The 23,746-nt window shown below is 45.7% G+C and overlaps 1 protein-coding gene across 8 annotated transcripts in view; it reads left to right on the forward strand.

Annotated features, from left to right (window-relative positions):
• The window catches only part of LOC1269861 (rap guanine nucleotide exchange factor 4), a 114,325-nt gene that overhangs the window by 48,400 nt on the left and 42,179 nt on the right, over positions 1–23,746 (forward strand). The window contains exons 1-2 of one of the 8 annotated variants that reach the window (XM_061640603.1): positions 15,594–15,699; positions 22,602–22,843. The exons of 6 other annotated variants lie outside the window; for them this stretch is intronic. In XM_061640603.1, coding sequence (XP_061496587.1) covers positions 22,784–22,843 — 60 coding nt within the window. In that variant the 5' untranslated portion in view covers positions 15,594–15,699; positions 22,602–22,783. Of the gene's footprint in view, positions 1–10,348; positions 10,370–15,593; positions 15,700–22,601; positions 22,844–23,746 lie in introns of those variants that run through there. One more of the 8 variants, XM_061640604.1, reaches the window with a different exon arrangement.

Below are 23,746 nucleotides of genomic sequence, written 5' to 3' on the forward strand. Positions count from 1 at the left end.
CATCTTTGCCGCGTGCTGTCTCCATTTTAACGCTCTCCCCCGTCCGTCAATGATCGTTGCTGTCTTTGGAAAGAGAGCGAGGGAATGAGAGACAGAAAGAGAGAGCAAGAGCAAAGGGCCGGCGATCGCAAACTGCGCGCTTTCCGAGAAGATCGCCAGGCAAAAGGGAACGTGTCTCGCTCATGTAAATGCATCTCGTCGGCATGGCTCAACACAGAGAGAGAGAGAGAGAGAGTCAGCATCTCTACTCACGCTCGCCGTATTAATAACGCGTTTATCTTGCTCACTCTCTCCGCTGTCTCTCTATCGCCGTTTCTTTCTTGCCTTTGGCTGCGTAGAAGGCTGTGCTTTTTTTTCGGGGGGACCAACCATGCGCGATGAAGGTTGTACACACGGCGCTAGCGCCGTCAGTTCAACCGTGGATGCCGTGTTGACAGTGTGTGCGAGCGCGCCCGTTGCCCTTTTTTTTGCCTTTGCAGCACAATCGAAAACGCGTACCGGTGTGTTTATTTTCTGTTCCGTCACAAGCGTCCACGCACACGTGCGTTGTTTGTGTTGCGTATCTATTATTGCGCGAATGCATTTCGGTGTGTTTGCATGATCGATTTGTGTCCACCGGCACGAGTGAGTGTGCTTCTACCGTTTATTGTGACCTCTGTGGTTTGGTTTTCTGGTACAAAAACCCCCTTTTACCGTATGGTAATAAAGCGTTGGTGGCGAAAAGAAAAAAGATCCAGTGCAATCGATATCAGCTGCCGTTTGGCGTTTCCTCTTGCGTGTAATTTCCGCGTGTGCAATTTTCTGACGCGCGGACTCGCGCCTGTGTGTGTTTGTGTCAATAGTGTTGCCGCAGGAAGCGGAAGGGCTTTCGGGAGGGGTAAATAGTGTTTGCATAGTCACCATCAAATCAGTTAAACAGCTGGCTCGTTGGGCGTTCAACCCACGCCCGAAAGGTGATAAGCTACGCGCTGGGGTAGGTTGTTTACATACACCGGTTGCCACTAATAAATCCGGCAGCGTGATAAGATAAGGCGTGCGCGGGAGGAGGAGCATACAACCGGTGTGCATTGTGATAAAACTATATGCTCGTTGTCCGGTTGGCGACATTTGGCCCTCCAGTGTGTGTAAGCTCGCGGTGACTTTTGGGGTGTAGTAAGTGCTGCTTGATTGGTGGAAAGAGTTGGAACTGTTGAAATATTCAGCTCAAGAGATTGGCAGAATTCCCTCAAGGATTAATTGGTGATCTTTCAACCGTGAGTATAAACTAAGAAGTAGTTGTAACGAATCATACCACCACTAAAACAAACACCAGGCACGTACTAGCTCAGCGTCAAAATCAATTTCTTGGGCAAACAATCGATCGCAATGTTTACATCTCTTCGACGGCTTTTGAGTTGGACCTTGAAGCTTGATCATTCAACCCCCCCCCCCCCCTTTCTTGCTCGAATTCGGTAGCAAACGATTTGTTTCACGATTGATCAACTTCCTCTAACCCCTCGTGCCGAATCGGAACCGATCACCATATCCATTCGAAACGGAAAGTGATCATTCGCTACCGTGAGATTGAAACCTTCGTCCAACTTGGTCGCAATGGCCGATCTCTGGTACTGGTTGCGGTGTGATTAAAATGTGCACCAGCACAACGACACTACGCAATACGGTGACGGATACGGTGAAGGTTTAGGTGGTCACTGCTGCACAATTGCTGCCAACACCCCTCCCAGTCCCATAAAGGGCAAACGTCAAGGTGTATCGATTGTTTGCGGGAAGGGGAAGGGATATTTTGAGGAAGAGACAAAGTGAATAAATTAGTGAAAATGAACGACTCCGCGCGTGTATGCGCACAAGTGAGTACGTATGTGTATGTACGCACCGCCATCAATTGTGTTGATATTGGGTTGCAATAAACAAATGTGACATTGATCGAAAAGCGGGTCAAGTTTCACAACTTTTCCCCGGGGAAGGGGGAAAAGAGGGGCGCATAGAGTGTCCTTTGTTGGCGTGGGTTGTGTCGGCAAGTGTCGTCGCAGCGTACCAATTACCGCTCGGCGGTGGCATTGCGAATTGGTGTTTCAATTGAATGTGGTCATCTCGTAGCGCGTAGACAATGCTCGTAGACAAATGATACTCTCAGTTGGGGGTAAAAATGAAGTAGAACGCAAAAACGATCACACTGCTCATCATAGTTTGTAGATTTGTTTTAGATTGCGACTCCTCCGCACATCAGACATCATCGGACCGTTTATGGTAGCACTACTAATGATTGTTAGGACTGTGGAATGAGCATTGTGATCGCACATGCCCGCTTTCAAGACGCCTACACAACCCACAGAATGTCTCCAGAGCACCAGCAGGCAATCGCAATTAGCGGCCAATGCCAATCGATTGGTTTGATTTAATGTAATTCTAATATCAGTCCTCCGATCGTAAGAAATTGGAAGCAATGATCTTCTTGTAAGCTCTCTGCCACATTCTGTACAGTTTCCAAAGAAATTTGCATTAACGATCTTATGATTTGCTACTTCGGGTGGGTGATCTAAAACCAGGACCGCTGGGACCTATTAGTGTGGGTAGTGCGGTGATCACCACCCGAAATTCATTGTTTCGTTTTTTTTTCTCCGCAAAAAAAAAACAAACAAATCCAACACCGAGTAAACCCACCCTACGCAACGCATGTGTGGCCATAAAACATGGCCAACTCGGTGGTGCCTAATTTGGCGACCAACTGCAACCCACGGTGAAATCCAGCCAACAACACCTACACACTGCTGCGCCGCCAGGTTGTGTTGGCGGCTCGCTTTTTTGGGATAATCCCCGTTTGGCTGGAACTTGGACCCCTGTGTGCGGGTTGGTGGTCAGCCTGACCCTAAGCCGCAAACAAACGGTGACATTTATCGTGCAAGTGTCGCATATCGTTTTGGGGGAGGGTAAATTGGGGGTTTGTTTTTGTTGAAAGTGAAACCATATCTTAAGCGGTTCCAACTGGACGTTTTCATACGGTGGGTAGTTGACCTTGTTTTGTTTTTGGGGGGGTTTAATGCGACAGTTTCAAGATCGAAACAGTTAATTTTTTATGCTCTCGTTTGCCTTATGCGCTATCGGCAGGAATAACTACGTCTTAGCGTCATGCGTCTCGATATCATCAACATTGGCACATCGATCGGATCGGGAGAAGGTTTCACTTTGCGAAAGCGCCGCGTCATGAAATGGTGAACAAAATCATCGAGATATTATTAGCTTCGCCATCAGCCCTTCTTGTTGCCTTCCGACGTACGCAATGATCATCGGATCCGATGGTAATGTTTACATCATTAGCGCAACGGGTCGGGCAAGTAGGTCGTTCGCGCGAGTAGTGCAGAAATGTCAATAGCTTAATTCGACGTAATTACATTACGGCGTGACTGCAGACTGCAGTGCCTGAGCTCCAATAATTTCAAGTCATGATCGATCATCCTCTCGTCCGCTGGTGGATATTGTAATAAGCGAATTCTTTACTCCTGCCTGCCGACTTGTCGGGTTGTGGGAGTTATTGAAGAATATCATGACTTGCAATGTACAAGCGATTCTTTAGAAACAGTGACCTCTACCAATAGCAGGCCCGAGACACCTTTTGAGGTTCGAAGCAATAACACTTAATTGAACCGTAATGACCTATTGTTTGATCGGTAAGGCTTTGCAAAGGGTTGATAAAAAGGCGATCAATTACATCTGTTATTATAATGAAGGGTATAATTCCTTCTGCTTTTCTTTATCGTGTCAGTAAATATGGATTCTAGCATTTTTTCTAAAAGTCTTTAAAAAAAAACAAATAAACTCTCTTCTGATGGATACTATTTAGATTACATCAGACGTAGATCATTACGTTAAAAGTTTCAATCAGACTTCGCTAGATAAAAACGCCTTCTCGCTAAAGAAGCTCACCAATCACCGTGAAACAGTCCAGTGTTTTGCTTCGTAGCATCCACACATTCCCACCGGAAGTAATGTTTACGTTCCTTTTTTTTTGCATATCTAGGCCGCATATCTTAACGAGTGCTGTCGTTGAGTGTTAAAGTCCCATCAATCAAGATACACTCTCTTTCGAAGATGGGAGCACGGTGGTGGTGGTGGTTGTGTGTGGCGTGGCACAAGTCTTTCTCCATGAACCGCTAGACAGATGAAGATGACGACGCTGTGGATGATGATGATGAGAAACGTTTAGCCGGAGCATAAGACGCATCGGTGAATGATTATGTGCTTTTTCTTATTTGTTTGGCTCTACTCGCGGGCAAGTGCGTGTACACTTCCGCAAACAGCAGCAGCTACAACAAAGCCCCATTAGAGGGAAGCTTGAACTTCCATAGGCCCTCGACTATGGAGACAAACTGTAGTTTGAGGTGGTCGCAGCAGAAGCCGGAATGTTGACGTCTATGTTATATCTAATTAATCGCGCCCACCTCTTCAACCCAACCCACAAACATCGCTACGATCTCACTCCAGCTGGCTCAGCAGCATCTGTTCCAGCTGAGCCACTTCCGCTTCGCCGACTCCGAAACAACTGCGCTGTAATATGCAAACCGATAAGTGTGTGTGTGTGGGTTCCATTCCCGGCAAGAATGTAGAAGGTGCAAAAACGTTGCCTGCCCTTTCTCAATGCCACGGTCCATGGCAGCGCTGCGATAACGACCTAAACCGGCTTCAGCAAGAAGCCTGAGCTTTGGATTCTTGAGCGCTTGTGGCACCCAGTCCTCCCCCCCCCACTCTCGCATTTCCGAGTGATTTCTTGCTCTACTCTCTGATGTACGTGCGAAAACTGACTTCGGGCGGTGGGCACGACGTTCATAAACATAGCGGTACCGTGGAGCAACGAAAAAAAAGCTTCTGTGCCGTTGCACTCACCTGAGGTTTGCTGAGCATCTTTTTGCTCTGCTTTCCTGCGCTGGTTATGCTTTATTATTGCCCCATTGCGTACTTCTGCCCCACTGTCTGCGGCAGCCCTTCCGCCGAAGGTCAACCGAGGTGTAGCCGGTCAAGGTGCCGGCCTGGGTGGTTGTGTTTTTGATAGAGAGGTTGGAATTCGTCTTCGCGATGAATTATTTAACACCGTTGCTAATTTTGAGCAGTATTTTTCTTTCTTCTCTCCCAATGCCCGACATTTCTAGTGTGGGGCTCTTAACTTCTCGCGGGAATGCTGCTTCGCGCGAGCCATGGTCATAATTCATAATTTCCGAGCCTCTTTCCTCGCTCGATCCAATCTTATCGCGCATTAGAAACACGCAAGTACCATTTGCGAGTGGTCTAATTTCGATCGCGAAACAAGCGCACAAACGGCACAAGATGACAGTGCTGGCTGTAGATGGTGCTCTCGTTCCATTGGAATCGTCGCTTTAGAGAATCCCCGGATTGCAGATGAAAGCCACGCCATGCTTTGGTTCCCAATAAAAGCGACTCTTTTGTGACAGAACCGCTCCCTCACCGACTCATTAGAAGCAGGAAGGCGTTGCTCGGGCGCTGTACAAATTAGCTTCCGGGGTTCATGAAGGTAGCTCAAACAAATACACACAAAAAAAAAGTTACATTGCGGAATGTTAATTCAATTTGATATTAAAGCGGAATGGAATGGCAAGAATGGAATGCAAAACTAGCGCGTATGAATGCGAATGCGTTCCCTTTTGTCGGCGCTTTGCACACAATGTTGGTGGTAATGGGCAGTTACTGCGGGGGCTTGTAAGAGATTGGTCATAAAATTGAATGAAATTTGTGTCAGGCGGGCACATTAGCTGTGTTATTTCTACGTTCTACTGCTGTGAAGTTATTTAAACGCCCAAGAGATTAGTTATGCAGTTTCCCCGAGGTTTGATGGCATGCCATCCTATGATTTCGCTCTAAAAATGAGGATGAACAAAGCAAATAAATGTTAATTAAGCCAATTAAGTCATACACATTGCATAACTGTAGGCGTTTTGTTGCGCTGATTGATAACTGTGTGGTAATTAAACAGCTTTTGTCGTTGGTCATCGTTGGTCAAAGCTTAATTGTAATATGTACTCCATCTTCTATCTTAAATTCAAAAGGGCAACAAAGCCCTCGGTTTTCCGCAATTTGAAATATATTGACTCCACTGGTTTTTTGTGTACCTCAGTGTCCACAAATCACTAGCCGAAATGTGCTAATTAAATCACGACCCTTCATCATTATGAACACACAAACACAGTACTGCGACAATATTTATTCAGCGGTAGGTTTATTTGCTCGCCAAATTATCATCGACAGTCAATCGATGTTTACCAGAATCCTTTAATCATCTCATCTCGGGTCGCTCATGCATAATCTACTCGTAGAGCTGTCTACAGTTTCGTAGAGCTATGTAAATGTATCTGTTTGAGTGCATCAAACATACCGGTCACAGCTGTTGGTTGGAAAATAGAAACATTGATGGTGCTGTGGAAAATTTCTATGACGAGGTGGTGATATGAATAAATAAACATTTCGAGCACACCAGCTCCCACGCCAAATCTAGCGAAGAACATTGGGGTGTTACTTACACCGGAAATTTACTTAAAAAACAAACAACGTTGCTTTACATAGTTGAAGTTAAGGCAACTGCTAATCTTAAATATCCGTTAAAGTATCCTCATTTCTCTGCCTGATGATTTTAAGACATTGAACGGATCATCATCGTAAGGCCATGGATACTATTAAAGCGATTTGTTGACAATAGTACTGAAAGTATGATTAGTTTCTCTTTTGTTCATGACCATGTTTTACTATCTCCGGCTCTACGTATAGAGGAGCATTGTTCGCATCTGCATGTGAACTATAATTTGACCATGCCCCATGAGGATTTGTGTGTCTTCCGTAGTTAGCCACCGTTGAAGCAACATTATTCCTGCTCTTATTTACACTTTATCGTGTGCTGTTGGCTTTCATCGAATCCTTCCCGCACTTGCATGGTGGTCGTGTTCAACAGGACACGGCCGAGTATGTGTGTGTGTGTTTGTGTGTATTGACTGACTCTTGTGAGTGGGAAATTGCATTGCCATTTACATGCATGACCGGCATCGGTTGACAGACGTGCAGTGGCTACGCGGCACTCGCCACAAAACCGTCCCAAGCCAAGGGAAACAAGCGTCCCTGCTAGCACTAACAACAACACTGACACGACCCTCCCCGTCATTAGGGCTTTGGACGTTGCGTGCTCTGGTCGATCGATTTATTCATTTAAGTTAAGCAAGTACAAATGCCTCGGTGACAATAATGAAGAGCATGGTGGTGGTTTCGGTGGTTGGTGGCTGGCGGGAAGTGTACTTCAGGGCATTTGTAGCTGGTTTGGACAACATGAGTAAATGTCCACCAAAGGATAATTTCATGGCGCTCGCGTGCGTTTCGCCGCTGGGAAGGATTAAGATGGACAGTAATGCATTGTCCAACATCAATTTGAGACGGTAATGATGTTATTTGGTGTGGAATTTATGAACGGTACCGGAAGGCTGCCCAGATAATGAGCTTTTGAATAATGAAGTGTGTTGCTTGCGCAGATTAAATTGAGCTAATGGTAAGGATTTAATTATATTATTTGCACAACACTGTACATCTGTAATATCGGTGACTTGTTTGATCATGTACCATGTTTTGATTAGGTGATATTGACATTTAGATTAATTAACTTGGCTATGCACTGCGTATTGCATACTGTAAGGCGAATCAAACTCTTCAAATTTACCCAAGCCAACAGCTATTTAGCATGTATTGTTTAATGTAGCAACAGAACATAGCTAACTGTTCCCTTTTGTGTTAATTCCAGACATTCAAGAGTGAACTGACCACATTCACAAATTTCCACAAAATTGCAACCAACTGCACTTTGGCGTTCCATTCATCGCTCGACAATTTCTCAACTTTTGTCTCGCTCGTGTCTGTCCCAAAGCTCGTTGCGACAAAGCCCGTAAGTGGCTCATACAATGCAGCACATTTCATCCATCGATGGTTACCATTTTCGCTTCCCAATGCACCGGCAAGCGGTAGAGACAAACAATAGATGCAGTTCTGGCTGCCTGCCCGCTCACCGTATATACTGTCACGGCGGGTTTCAGGCTCTGTAATGACGGGTCGAGACAGTTTACGAATAAACAACGACTGCTGACGATTAGTCCCGTCTCGATTGCTAAGAACAACGCGGGAAGCATTCCTTTCAAACGACACGATGCAATTCCGCAATCAAAATGCTTTGTTTGTCGCGGGCTTTTGTCACAAAAACCGTTTGCCCGCGCGGTGTGATTGGGAAAGATTTCAAATGATAAAAATCGTATTTCTTTTAACATGAATTACAATTTTCAACTTTATGTAATTGAATGTTTTAATCTTATAAGTTTTGGAGGCATCAAAGTTGTACTGAATAGTTATGCAAAAGTATACCAAAAAAGCTTTTAAAAACTCAAATGGCGATTTTGAACGCTGGTAGTTGATATCTTCTTACTTATATGATATTATCAACAATTTTTGCTCTCACAGTGTTTTCAACATTCCAAGTCGAGCATCTAAGCTTTACAAAGAAAACAAAGCCACAATCAAGGGACCCATTCTGCACGCAACGTCGAGCAGTATGCCCGTGCAAAGAGGCAGAGTGAAAAAGGAGTAACGCTAAACTGAAAAGCAGGTAGCATAATTTTTCAATGCATCATTTTCTGAAAGCCTCCATTTCCACAGCCTCCCGCACATCTTTGCAACAATCCCCCGGTGTGGAAGATTGCAGAAAAATTGCAACAAATTTTCCACCCGTCTGCACGCGTCTGAAAAGCGGGAAAGAAAGAGAAAAGGGAAACAGTAGGCTCACTCGCCTCGTTTCTTCTGGTGCATTCAGGTGATTACCCCCGCGAGCGCCCTGCCCTGTTGACAGTTGCCTCTCGGTGATGGGATGGTTCTTTGCCGTCGTGCCATCGCTGCCGGTGGGCTTGTACTTTGTAGTGTGAGCATTAGGCGTGAGATCGTCGCCAGTCGTACAGAAGATCCGTTTGTTGTTTTATTTTCATTTCAAATCCGTGCTTCTTCTTCTCTTGCGGATGGAGAACAGTGCTTCTGCAGCTTTGAGCATAAATCTCAACACCCCCACACAGCCAGACACACACACACGAACACACGAACGGTACAGTGACTGTCGTTGGCGTGTTTGTGGGTGGTTATGATGATTGTTTTATGATTTTCTCATCGCTCATGGCTTGCTGTGATTTTGTGCAGAGCGTCGCGCGTTGAGTGTCGTCGATGCGATAATTGTGTGTGTCTATGTGTGGTTGTGTTGCCGTCGAAACCAATTAGAAACGTCAAGATTGAGGGGGGGCAGGGTGCCGCGTGGGTGAGTTGACGCGTCGCTCGTACAACGGCAATGACCTCACGACCAAAAACATAAACCACTCGGTTGCGCATGGTTTATTGCAGCATCAGCCACAGCACTTCGATCACGACCTGCCGACGCATTTCCTCCCCAAAAAAACCAAAGAGCATCGTCCCGGGACTTTTTGCTGTGAAGAGGAATAATTTAACCATTACTTCTGTGGGCGTATGTTTTCTTGTCTTCACTTACATTATCTTCTATTTTGTCTTATTTATGTGTGTGTGTCTGTGCAAACCTTCTAATTAGCGGAAACTGCTTTGATGGCGCCGTTTTCGTGCGTTGTTGCAGCTTGCTTGCTGTTGTTTTTATCGTCTTTATTGACAGCACTTCTCTAAACCCCGTCGAAAGCGACCGCAAAGTTCACGGACACTCAAGTGCGCACAGTCTATCGGGTTGGCATGAACTACTCAACCCCGGCCGCGGTTCGATGAGCCGGAAAAGAGTGCTGCGAATCGGTTTTTCTTTATCGCGCTTTTTACTTTCAGAAAATTTGTGTTCAATTGTTTGAGCGAGTTTGTTGAGCATCAAATGGCCGCTGCGAGATGATTGTTTTGCACGCATTGGCGGAGGAGGAAAGTGGATTGTTGTTGGTGCATTTCGAGGCTGTGTTTGCGTAAGGGATGTTTTCTCACGGATTTATCAACCTCCCAGAGGCTTCTGGGAGGTATTAAAAGTGCATTCCGGGTTTTAGTAAATGCTGCGTTCAGATAATGGGATCATAATTGAATGAGTGTTAGAGTGATTTGGTAACAATTAAGGCCGCGTTAAGAGATACGCAGTGTATTTTGAGGTTAATTTTGTAGTGGTTGTATTGTAATGCCTTATTGATCAATTCATAAAAAGCAAGTAGGCCAACTAATCGTTCATTATGTGCATCGACAACTATGTTTTATAATAACAATAGAAAAACACAAAATTATGACAAAATAAGCTTAAATAGATATACATCACTAATAACTTATTTATCTTTTCGTTACAGGTAATACGTTCAAATACGGCAACGTAAGTAGCCTCAACAAATTATGAAATCCTGCAACGTGTTGCATAAAAGACATTACTGTTGCCAAAATAATGGAACTTTCATTTCTAACGATAAGTTACATAAAATCTGGCAATGCTCGCTTTTGAGATTTGAGACTTTATTCCACAATTTCAACTCATTTTTATCTACAATCTCAATCTAATCTTTCAATCATCACTACCAAAAATGGCATACGAAGACAATCACATAAATCTGTCACCGTCATGTTGCTTCACTTTTAGCCTCCGGTGGCCTTTGCCCTGCAGCGTGCAGATGATTAACGCTGTAAAGATCTTGATTAGCTCTCTCGGCCGGCTTATCAGCCTGCTTTCCTGCGATTCTTCCATCCCCATCACTGATGTCACACAAAGCCTTTTGGGGCCCGGGGGACCAAAAACCGAGGACCATCGGTCAATCCACTGAACTTTCGCTGAATTTGAAACGAACTCTCCCCCTTGGACAGGTCGTCACTTTCCCGCTTAATCTTCTGCTAATTAGTGAACGTAAAAGCGTCGACCAGGTCGTTAGATATTGGCGGCCTGTTTTTTTTGGCGGGGACGGCTCGTTTGGGAGATAATCCAGTGGACCAGTTGGGTGGAGTTTTGCCATTTTTAGTGTGGTGGCGCAGCGTTGTGAATGCGAACGTAGAGCATTCACTTCGCATGCTGGCGCACTACTACTGTGCAAAAGACAGCCCACGGAAGGCACAGGAAGGCTTTCCCGATCGAGAGAGGTTCGTTAATTATTTATCAAACGAACCTTTGTGCCTGGTGGTACCGGGCGGAAAGGCGTTATAGGTTCCCGTTGCGTTTTGCTCGCTGCGGTTCCCGGTAGCGTTTCCGGTTCCCGTTGACGGGGCGCAACACAGAGGGCAATGAAGAAGATTAGCTTTATCACAACGACAGCCACTAGATGTGTTCTTGAGCGTCCCCGGGAGTGGTCCGGAAAACGGAAGTGTGTGTCTTAAGAATCAACGCACACACACATACACAACCACACTTGGTTGATGATGTGACGGGCATGTCGGTACCGTTGAAGGAAGCCAATTACGCAAACGGTAAACAAGGGCAAATACTTGTTGATTGTTCGCGATCGGGCAGAAGGAACTGACAACAGCCATCGTTCAGGTAGAACGACATGATAGTTGTACTGACCGTTAAGAAGAGGACTTGAGATATAGAGCGTTTCTAGTATAACAAGCGCATCGATTTGCTGTTTTATTGGCAGTCGTTTTGTTATCGGTGTGAGTTGGTATGCATGTAATATTTGTGCTTTCCGTTCTGTATCGTTGCACAACCTTTCCTTCCAGACGGCCCAGGAAATGATTATCGAGCTGAAATATGCCAATCTGCCAACAACCACCAACGCCTGCGGGAGAAGCCATTGATTGGGGAGTTTGTTGGGCGTTTGTTGGGATGTAATTTATTGCTTCCTGAGATCCTGACCACTACCCCGGTCGTAAATGATGGGCATCTGGGCGCGCTTTTACAACGGTTGAAAGCGATAGCATAAACGGGAATTCAAAAACATCTTCAAGGTCAGAAAGCGATACAATAGCTTTAGATTCAACCTTAATTTAATAGACTATTATCAAACCATGCACAATCTTGCTTTCGTAGGAATCATTTGTGTTTTGTAAAGCCTGGCGCTTTCTTAGTATCGGAACAACACGCTCGTATTTGCCAACCTATTCCAACAAATTAGTTTGTACAGCAAGTCATCTTTCAATGCACAGTTTCTACGAATCAACCACAGCAAACAACAGCATCGAACGTTCGTACTCTTGGAAGACAGTTTTCATTGCAATGTCATTGCGGGTTGAATGTTGACCAGCAGAATGGTGCACGCAAAGCACAGCATAAAGTTCAGCATTCAACATCCGAACGATGATGCACTTCGGTCAGCTTTCAGTGTAGTCAGGATGTGCTGCAAAACATCCTTGCATCATTTCAGCGCCCGAGCGGGCATTCTATTATCGAGACTACAACTGTTGTACGTGTGCCTATGCAGCTCTGGCAGTGGAAGCAGTGGAGTTTAATCACACAGGTATAGAAAGGCTGATTCTATTCAAAACCGTCCAAGCGGCGAAAGCTGGATGGACATCGGTATTTATGAGACACACATCGAGGTACACACATCCTGCCCTCCCGAGAGAGTGTGAGAGATGACCTGTTGGCTCGTGTATTTGCCAGGAAAGCGCATGCAAACCGGGTTGCAGGTGCATGTGTGCTACCAGTTGCACCTAGTTGCCTTTCACCCAACGCGAGTCACGAAGGCTGAACTTTCCCAACCAGAGAGTGCAGTTGGCAGTGAGGAGCGAAATGGAGATGGAAGCAAATAAAAGGTAATCGATTTGTATCTCGGTACCGTATCTCGGATCGAGTGCAAATTTGATGCAAAATGTGAAGCTTTAGCATTTACTAGGTGTAGCTGTATGAGTGAAACCATTCAAGCGCAAAAAGGCTCATCGTCAACACCTCATTATGGCACCATGGCACCTTCGATGGTGTGATATTCAGGTGAAGCGGTGCATCGGGACACAGGTGTCATAGAAAGGACCTTTTTGTCCACGGGGCAGTAAAAAGAGCTTCGAATGAAGTTTAGGTCCCGTCCCCGAATGAAGCACAAATGAAACTAATCTTCCCACGGATGTGGCATTGCTTAGTTCATCCATGCTTTACTTCATCCCTTTTTGGGGCGATGAGTTTGAAGGCATCGTTTCTGTATGCATTGAAGCGCCCACTATTTCGTCCCAAAAATAGTCCAGAATAGTAGATACCCAGTGGAGGGGAGGTTTCCGTTGGCACAGCACAAACCGGACCCGCAGTGCACGTTTATTGGAGCAGTGAAGTGAAGTTTGTGAAGAGCTACGCAAACTCATAATGAATGCAGGCGTAGTACGAAGTAATGATATTTTGGGAGGCACTAGGAATCATCCAGCACTGTCCGGAAGCGTTGGAAATGATGGGGTTTTCGTCGTTATGGAACGATGCAGCAGCTTGTTGAGTTTGGATGAATGCAGTACCTGCAGGGGAGATGTTCTCGTTTGGCTGAAGGGAGTAGGAAACGATTCGGAAAGGCTTTGTCAGATTCAGAAGTTGGACAGATGACAAATTTGTGAATTGCACCCAAGGGAAATGAACCTTTCACTATATGTTGTACAGAATAAGTCCAGGCTTTTGAGATGAGTTCCCTTAGATCCCTTGGAGACCTTTGATTTTGTGAGAAATGTTCAGAGTATAGATGATAAGCTTTTGGACCAATAGGCAAGGATTGCTTGGATGAGTTTTTTGGCTTAATGTTTAATGTCAGAATAAGCAAAGCTTTCATGTCCAACTTCACCAATGACAGGTCCAAATGATGGATCAAACTACCAAACACAAGCTTGCATATTCCCATTCCCAATACCTCCCAACCCCCAGTCTTGCCTCCATTATCATCGTCTACCATTTGTTCCATCTATCTTCTCCGTTTCGGTAATCGGTTTTTGCGTGTTTTGTTATTATTTCTCCCACGCTGTCTCGTGCAGGCATGTAATCTGCTTACATACCTGTAGCTTAGTCACCATACCCCATGCTAAGGTATCGTAGCGCGCGCGCTCGTGCTCGCCTCCTGTAGGTGTAGGGTTTCATGTTGTTATTTGTACTTTTTTGTTGCTGTTATCATCCGCTTTGCCCCCCAAAGCCTCATCTCATGTGCGTCACCCAACGCAGACAGGCCCACGGTACTCCACGGTGATGAAAAGTTTGTGTTTGAAAATATAAAAAAGGCGCAGTAACAAACACACAAACCATCATTGTTTAATGCAGCATAATGAAGGTATTATGAAGGGATTAATGATGCCTGGATGCTTTTGATCGGATCGGGTGGAGCTGTTTTTTTTTGTATACTTTGTGAGCACAAAATTGTGACAAAATAATCGCTTAAATTTGAATGATGTCATTTCAGCCTTACATTGTTCGATGGACGCAGTTTGCGTTTTATAATCGGGTGGGTAAATCTAAATCATTCGTCTCGCGTGTCTTATTCATCTCGATGTTTCGTTGCTGGAAGAGTGTGCGCTCGCTGCATGCTGGAGATTTGCTCTCTCTTATTTCCTCATCCCACATCACCACCAGATTACCCGCACACACAAGTACGACCCTCAACCGGCACAGCAAAGCACCTTTCCGGATGCAAAATTGCCCGGCCTTGGTGCGCTGCAATTTCCGCTGCTCTCGAAAGCGATGAATAATTTATAATTACTTATCCTCCCTTGCCTCGTGCGTCGGATCGTAAACCATACGCGCGGCACCCGCAGCCCGAGGCTTTTGCATCCCATATTTACATAACAATCGATTGCAGCTCTCGCGCACCCGAATTGTCACCCCGCGAATCACAATTCTCGCCTTGGTTGCGTTCATTTGCGCGGCTTAACCAACTATACTGAGGCCCCGGAGGCGTGGAATAGGGAATGGGCCGCGTGCGACGAGATTTGCATACGCGCGCCCGTCCACCAACGATCATTCCGCTTTTGTTGCAATTTTGCATTGTTTGCAGTACGTCCGTTGTTATGGTCGAAAAATAGCACCGGAGAGCGGTATTTGAGGGCGCGTGTGTGAGGTTTCCAGCACCCAAATTAATAATGCACACTCACGCACGCCACGTTTCTGTTTTGGCAAGCTTATTCAAAATGTTGTGAAAAGAAAAGTAATGTATGTGTAATTAATAGTTGTTTGGTACAGTGGGGAGGGAAATTTGTTAAACTGGATTAAGTTTATCACTCTTCGTGCGTTTCCAAACTCTACGTTTACTGCGCGGTAATCGTTTACCCAAACCTCTTAAATCACGTGCGAAACTATCTGTTTGCGCAACACACAACACGGTGCGCAAATGCGTAACGTAGCGATCGAAACAAGATCAACGTGAGCCGCGATTGTGACAGTTTTCTTCCGTTCAGCTTCTCGGGCAGGTCCAGCAAACACTCCACAAAACCACAACAAACAGCGCACCGCTCTAATGTGTCGCCCTGTTAGATAAGGTGTACCTACAGGTCGCCACACAAACTCTCGCAGGTGTTGATGTGTGTGTTAAGGGAGAGAGTAGTAAAAAACCCACCCTGAACGAGATGTGAAACGCGTGCGAGAGCATGTGGTGTGGAGATCCATGAGCTTAGAGGGGGGCAATGATAACGCGACACTGTCACGTCACGCCATTAGTCAGTGTCAACTGTGCGATCCGGTCGGTGTAACGTTGGCTAGCGTGCGCGCGTTGTTTCAGGTGTTTCGCTCTAAGCTCGAAATTGCGTCTGATGCAGTACTGTCTGCGTTGTGTACGTTCTAACGCAGATGTAGAAGCGCTTGTTTTTGCGAATGGGATTAGATATTTATTTGTAAACGAAACCTGAAGACAATTCCCGTTGACAGGTTGGCACGCAAAAGTGAAGACAAAAAAAAAATCCCAAACACTAGTACAGTAACGGTTCAGTGTATTGGAAAAAACCTGGCCAGATTAAACTGCCAGAATTTTCGTGTTCCCAACACCAACATGGCAATCAAAGTTCCGTCGTCGTCCAGTCCGTTTTACAGCGTTGCTGGAAAGAGCAGAGCACGAGGCGCTAATAAAAAATGAAAGTGTCTAGGCTTGGCGTGTAAAATGTGATTGTGATTCTGTGCCGGGCCATTTTTTTTCTCTCCTTGCGCGTGAACAGTGAAGGTGAAGGCCAATTGTCCAGTACAGCAGCAAACACCGTCAACCTGTTTTCGTTGCAAATCGTAGCTGTCAGGCCATCCTGTCTGTCACCAGCGCGGCGTGACATCGAGTGACCAACCTAAGCCTCGTTGTAATTTTCCCACATTTGGCCTCTGCATCTCTTCAACCAGCTTCAGGCTCAGGGCGCGCACTTGAATCTGTGGCCCCCGCGTACTGTTACTTCTATCGCGGAAGGTTTCCTCTCCCAGTGTGGTACTACTACTCCGGGGGAGGCGCTTATCTGTAGCGCACGTGTGCGTACGGTTGTGAGTTTGGTTGTATTTGTGTGATGTGGTGGAACGTGCGGGCGACACAACAAAACGTGCTAATTATTCCGTGCGCCTCTCGTGGGTCGTGTTGATGAAAAGCTGGCGGATGTTACTATTCGTTTTCTGTGTTTTTCTCTAATGTTTTTGTGCCCTGCCGGAGTGAGATTCTGTGTTCGACAAGGCGAAGAGTTTGTATCAAAGTGCAATTGTTCAGTTCGAGATGTGGAAAATTTGTGACTAGTGTTCTAAATTGATTGGATTTTCTAATTTTTTTTCCTGGTTTTTGAGTGATGTTTCTTATTCAAGTTCATATTTTTTAAGGATTTATAAACATTAACAAAATAAAACATCATTTTTATAAGGATTTTTATATGATCTGATGAAGTTGGCATACTTTCTGGGCTCTGTAGGACATCAAATGATACATTCATCCATTATTTGTGATGTGAAAGATTATGATATAACGTCACAAAGTGTTCAAAAAGAATGCGTTAGGTATCATATCTTCTGAAACCCCCTGTATCAGCAGTATTAGTACAACGCTAAGTAAATTCTTATTAATTTACACTACTTCCCTTTTGCAACAACAACTCGAGCGACAAACTGATATGAAGCTCGTAAATGAACACTATCACTATGCTAGAAATAGTCATACCTTTCCTAGAAGTTCCCGGAGTTTTATGAATGCAACTTTTAAGCCACTAATAACTCACAAAATGGGGTAGAAACTTTCTCAGCGCCCTCGGTACAGGCACACTCGGTACTTCCAACTTAAATTGGCATCAGCAGCCCGTCCGACAACTCCGGCCCGGATGCTGTAAAACTGTCAAGTTCTAACCCCACTTTTTGCAACCCCACAAAACGCACACCGGCGGTTGACCCTACTGACGCACTCGCTACACAGAGGGCGCCACTTTACATTATCATTCCCTGTCCATGGGGTTGTGTCCCGAAAGCAGAGCCTTTGTATGCTGGTTTTATCGATATTCTCTGCGGACCAGCAAGCACAATGAAAGGTACGAAAAAAATAATCACCCAGGTGGACGGTTTCCGGGAAGGGCTGTGTGTTCTAACTTTTTCGCCTAGGTAAGGCTAAGTCCGGCGAGCTTTGTGTTCGGTTTCAATTTCTCTTTAATGTTTCCTTGCATGCCAGTGTCTATTTTGCAAATGGACCAGAGGGCAGCGTAGAGAAGGACAACAGCAATAACACAGCAACAAAAACACCATTCCCATAAAAGTAATGGATGGGTGAACATTATAAACACCATCAATTTTGTCTTTCGGTTTGCCGGGAAGGAAAATAATATCCTGCCGTTTTCCATTTTTCGGAAATCATGAAGACGCGCTTGGACACTCGAGACCTAGAGTGGGAACTGCGGGTCTTGCGTTTCATTTCCAAAGAAAAGACGAGAAGACGACAGTGAGGAATCACTTTATTGAGGTAACGATGAACCTGACCCACTGGGAACAGAACTCTCGCCTCCATCTCAGCCATGTAAATTGATGGAATTCCTAGAATCACCGGAAGAAATAGCTGCCTAAGAAAGATGAGAATATTTAAAATCTCCCCCCACTTCAGCTAACCTGCTGTGACGTGATACGCTTCCGAGTGCAAGCAAGAGAGACGCGCAATCCAAATGCAAACACCGTTAATCAGTCATGAAGGAAAGCAGTGCGCCGGGTGGGAGTGGGAATACCTTGCCAACTAGCTTTGGAAGCTTTTCCATCTCCATCCGCAGATGGATGTGGAAAGATCACCCCGAATGCCGGCACGTCCCCATCAGTGTCTGTGCGCTTATTAGGGTTGCGTTACACTTGTGGCGCTTGATTGATTCTGATTGAAGTTACCGAGTGAAGTAACTTCAGTGAAGTGCATGCACATCGGCACCGTGCAGCTTTGCTGGCTTCGTTAAAGGAGGGTGCACGTTTCGAGCTAACGGCAAAAGGCAACGACTTTAATATGTCTACTCGTATCATCTTTCCATCCTACACACATACACACACACGTTTTGCATTCCCTGCCGTTGATTGAATCGTTAAAAACGTCATGTGAATTTGTGTTATCCAGGGTAATCCCGTTCTTATTACACACTCAGCAGTACGCAGAAAATTCACTCCTACTGTTGGGCAGATGAAGAGCGGACACCAAATGACAAAACCACTGCATAATCACAGCAGTCCACCCGGAGTTTTGGCTGACCATTGCAGCACAATAATCTGCCTCGCTACGATCCTTGCAGAGCCCAGCGAAAGTAACAGCTCTGCTCGGTTGGTCGAAAGCACTCGTGCCGGGCACGGGAAAGCCCATCAATATAATGTCCGGCCCGGTGACGGTGCCGCCTGTTGACGGTGACATAATGCCATTTTATGTAGATCGGCCTGGGTGCTTTTTTATGGAACCATTCGGTACTAAGTGACTCTCTGCTTTCTAAGTATCAAGCAGAAGCCCAGCCTTGTCGGGGGACGTATGAGCAACGCTGAAGCTATCCACCTATTTGACCGGCCAAGGGAAAAAGCTGCAAAATGGATGGATGGATCGTATTTTACGATAAAATCTTGATGTCTGCTGCCGTCGTCATGCTGCTGGGGACGGCACGACTGGTGCTCGAAACGACGCTTGGACTGTCAGCGTGTCTCAACGTTTTCACTGACCTCGGGAGAGGTACTGGGCTACGCTTGTTGCTTCACTCGATTCGCCGTCGGTTCTCGTTTTCCCAACCGAACGTAACGGGTGAGAATTAATCAGTAGGTTTCACAGCAGCTCCTTCTGGGATATTGAGCTTCGCACTTGCTTGCCATCCCGTTTCCATTGGGGAGGGGAGGTATCGTTGGAGGATGGTGCAGAATTAATCCATTTCATCTTCGTCGTGGGTCGTGCTGGGCGATCCTTTGTGAGTTCGTTTTGCACTGCGGTATTACTATCGGCATCGGCAAAGGTGTTTGATCTTACCTGCTTTACTGTGCACTCTGCCCCAGTGTCCCTGAAGCAGTCTTCCTTTCCAAGTAGCTCTCCAGGGTGTGGGTATGGTTGGGTACTGTATCATACTGTTGCTGGGATCTGAGGATGAGATTAAAATGATATAAACGTACGAACGACGTCGCTATTTCTGTCCCACTTGTTCCGTGTGGGACGATCGTATTAGATTGGAAATAGGAAGTTGATGAGCGTATTTTGGGCAACCGTTTCCATTGATCAGTGCAAAATCATGAATGAAGCTGTGGGTTGCATGGTTTGCTGTGGAATACAGGAATAGCGACAACGTCATCGCAAAGTGTCGATGGATTCATCAAATTTCAAACCTTGAGATTATATTTAGACATTCTCAAGAAGTCTGGAGTCGGCTGACTGAAATATGTGGAGGAGCAGCTATTTTCATCAGCATTTGTAGTGCGGATTGTATAAATTCAGGCTTTTCAGCGTGTTAATCCCAAGGCTTAAGCAATATATTTCTTTTTTGTTTCCCGAAAAGAAAGAGCCTTCAAATAATTATTAAAACGATTCAGTAATCATACAAAATCACCTAACACAATTAGTTCCCACAATCCTCCCATCCTTTCAACTTCATTTCCACGCACGACCTAGCAACAAGTATGCAAAAATCGCCCCAAAACCTTTGTACAACTTCACCTTGGCCTTGCATCCCAACCATCCATACCTTTAGCTATAAAGTGGCAAGAAAAACTTCTTCCAAAGCTTGTTTTCCCCTACGGCGGCGCGAATGAAGGATGAAGCATTTGTTTGGGAGCGAGGTAGGGAAGAATGGAAGCGCAGCCTCTCCTACCTTTTTTGTTTCGTTGCAAGCAAAGTGTTTTAAGACAGAGAGAAAAGAAAGTGAAGATAAAAAACAACAAATATTTAAACTTTTGACAACTTTACCTCCCCCCTCCCGGTGGCAATGGTATGGTGGTGGCAGCAGCACGGTGCGTCGTCATCGTTGGCTTTCAGCAAGATTAACGAGCGGGCTCACGGTGTGCGCAGGGGGAAAATAAAGAAAAGATACAAGATAAGGATGCCGACAGGAGCATAAAAAGGAACGACAGCGGAAAACCTGAAGCTGGAAAGCCTTCCCAAAAGCAACGCGACTTTCCAGCATATTTTTTGTTGCTTTCCCATCTGTTGTGCGGATGCAGATAAAAGGAAACGAGAGATAGAGAGAAAAGTGCCCCCCTCGAAACGATGGAGTGGAAAATTATCTTCCGACGCCGGAGGTGTAGAAGAGCAGGACGATGCCGGTTTGTCTCGATTTTGAAGTGCAGAACATAAATGAGCGTTTTTCGTCCGCAGGGGGAGGACGCACTTTTCCTCACCGTTCATCAAGCGGTGAGCATCTGGTTGTGGTCGGAGGAAGAGAGCATATTGTGCCGGCGGTTCCAACCATTCCCTCAAATCGTTATCGAACCGATCTTGCGAAACTTACTTACGGTACGGTTGGAAGTTTTTGAACCGATCGACAATCGTACCGGTCGAGGGTTGGCGGCAAAATTGTTTTCTTTTTTGCTGTATTTTTTGTGTTTTTTAGCTTAGGGTTGGTCAGTCGGGTCTTATTTTCCCACCTGCCCGAACGCACCGGAAACTTTTGCATTAACGATAATTTCACCTTTCACGATAACTGCCGCTGGGAGTGAACAGGTTGATGGACGGACGTACGGGACCATCCGACCTTGGTGCCGTTGGCTATCTTGGAAGTAAGGGAACACTGGCCGAACACACATACACAAAAACACAACTTGGATGCATCAAAATTGTCAAGTTCAATGGCTCCAGGGGCTGCGCAAGGATGGGTTTGATGGGTTCGTCCTGTTGGAAAGAATTGCAAAATAACTTGTAGAACCTGTCAGACAAAACTGAACAGAAGTGTTATCAACCATATTATACATTTTCTCTAGCTGGGTTGTGTTTATGTTTGAAATTCTACATCTTCCCAAGACGCATCTTCCAAAGACATACAATGTGTTACAAAATGTCACAAAAACGTCCGCAGTGTTATACCGTACCCTGGTTCATATTCATCGTAGAGTTCTATTCTTACGCTCTGCTGAACGAACGAAGGCTGAAAAGCAGCTGCTTACCGACATGATACCGCGAATATAACCACCAAGTGCGATTGGACCTAACAAATACTCGACATTCGCGCCTTGTGGGACACCAGGAATGTCCTTATTGTTAAGCATTCCTGCACGGTACACCGATATATGTGCACACGTTTGTGTCAGATAAGATGATATTTTTGATCGCCCTCAACGCGTATCGCTTCCTTCCGGACAGGTTGGGCGGAAGTATTTTCTCCGGCTTTTCGTAGCTTTCGTTGCTGCTTGTGCAAGGATGTACTACTACTACTACTACTACTGCCACTAACACGAGAGCTTGGGCAAAAGAATGAAGCACAGAAAGTACGTGACAATGGTGCGATATTTTTACGAGTGTTCGCATATGTTGCACACTGAATACAGGGGGGGGGGGGTGGGGGCGGGCTGTGTCACTGTGGGAGTCCGCGAAGGGAGATGAAGTCTCCGGGTATCGATTTTCTGTCCCCCGTGCAGGGTATCTCTTTGCTATGGTCTGAAGGTCTTTTGTGTTCTTGTTGTTGTTGTCGCTCACTGTGCCAGCTGGGACCCGGTTGCTGGGATGCTGCTGCTGCTATTTTGGGTGAAGTTTATCAAACAACAGTGGCAAAGCAGAGAATTGGGCAGCCCGTTCCGATGGTGTGCTGGTACCACTTGAGAGTTGGAATGGTAACTCGTGCTTCTTTTGCTGTGTGTGGTTCAAGGTGTCGGTCTTTGTGGGAAGTTTTGGTTGTTGGGCAAAGTTGACACAATTTTTGGTAAGGGTAAGGGCAAGAGCGATTGGCTCTTTTATTGGTACAATATGATGCACTTTAGTTTTTGTTCCGATTGTAAGTGGCTTCCTCGAATTTCGATGGGTTTTGGAGTTAAGAAAGTTTCGAGAAGGGAGTTTCGAGGAAATAGAAGAAGCATAAAATGAATAAAATTAACAATTGAATTCGATTTTAAAGGTCCTATTTTTGAGCTTAAATATTCTATATCAATTGTCAGTTCAATTGTCGTAAAAGTGTTGCTGGGCACATTAAGATCTTCAATTATTAGTACATCACAATTCCATCAGAGCGCGCTACTGTGATGCTTAGTATACCATGCTTGATAAGGCTGAGAAGCGACATTAAACAACTTCGTATTTCAACTTGTTCCAGCGTAGTTCACAGATGATTTTCAAAATATTTCCTCGACCGTATGATAAAAGTGATAAGAAGACTGGTAAAAAGTGGCACAAGAAAAGCACAAACGCAAAATAACAATTCAAGCTGTACGTGAAAGGTGTGTCGCGAAAGTCAAGACAGTAGCAGAAACAAAAAAAACCCTTTTCCAAAAGCCTCAAGGATGTGGCTCAAGCGACACCGGCGGTACAGCGTCACATCGAACCGGCGTCGCCGTAATAAGGTAAATTCCACTTCACTACCAGTTCTCCTAGTACACGTGCGGCGCACCAAACGGAAAGGCAGCACAGCAAAAAAGAGCCCCCCCCAGGCGACAACTCGTCCTGCTATCTGTTGTAACTTTCCCGAAATTCAGTGGGTACGCTTCAAGGGCAAAATGTGATTGATTTTGGTGCCCGTCACCGTTCCCCGTTCTCGCTCGCTTCGCTGCCAGCGGCAGCAAAACTTCCCCCTTGGCTAAAGGGGCCGAGTGGAAGCTGCCACCGATAGAGGCGGATGGGAATGTCGACGCGCAGAGTGCCTGCCGCAGGGCGAGGGAAAATGGAAATTGTTTTACAGATGAGTGGAACAAATTGTGCCGGAAAACCACACGGAAAGTGGGCAAACACCTACGGCAGGTTGGTCTGTGTTTGTGTGTGTTTGAAGGAGCATGGTTCGAGAAAGGGAGACTTGAATTGAAAGGGGACCCTGTCAAAGCGAATGGGCGACCGTGAGTGAGATACAAGTCAGCGAAGAGCGGGGATCAATTTTATCCGGGGATTTGGCTGGGAATCGTCGGCACAAGAGTGTTGAACCCCGGCGCCCCTGCCCCCAAAAACAATCCCGACAGCCCCGATAGATTTGTTCAGTCTTCAGTCTGAATTGTTTTGCGGCCGTTTCGTCCTGCCTTGTTGTCGATCTGTTCCGTTCGATGCTCAGCGCCGATCACCCGAACGCCGGTGACGAAAAGTGCATTTCTGCCTTTGCAAGTTTTCAATCCGATTGAATCCGAGACCGTTCTGGAAATGTTTTATATTTGCGCTCCTCCCATCCTCACCGCTGTGTTGGTTGGGTTGGTTAGATTTTTGCATTTTCTTTGCAATTTCCTGCAGGATCAAACGAAACAGACGTTTACAATGGGACAATG

This window comes from Anopheles gambiae, chromosome 2, assembly GCF_943734735.2.
Source record: "Anopheles gambiae chromosome 2, idAnoGambNW_F1_1, whole genome shotgun sequence".
NCBI lineage: Eukaryota > Metazoa > Arthropoda > Insecta > Diptera > Culicidae > Anopheles > Anopheles gambiae.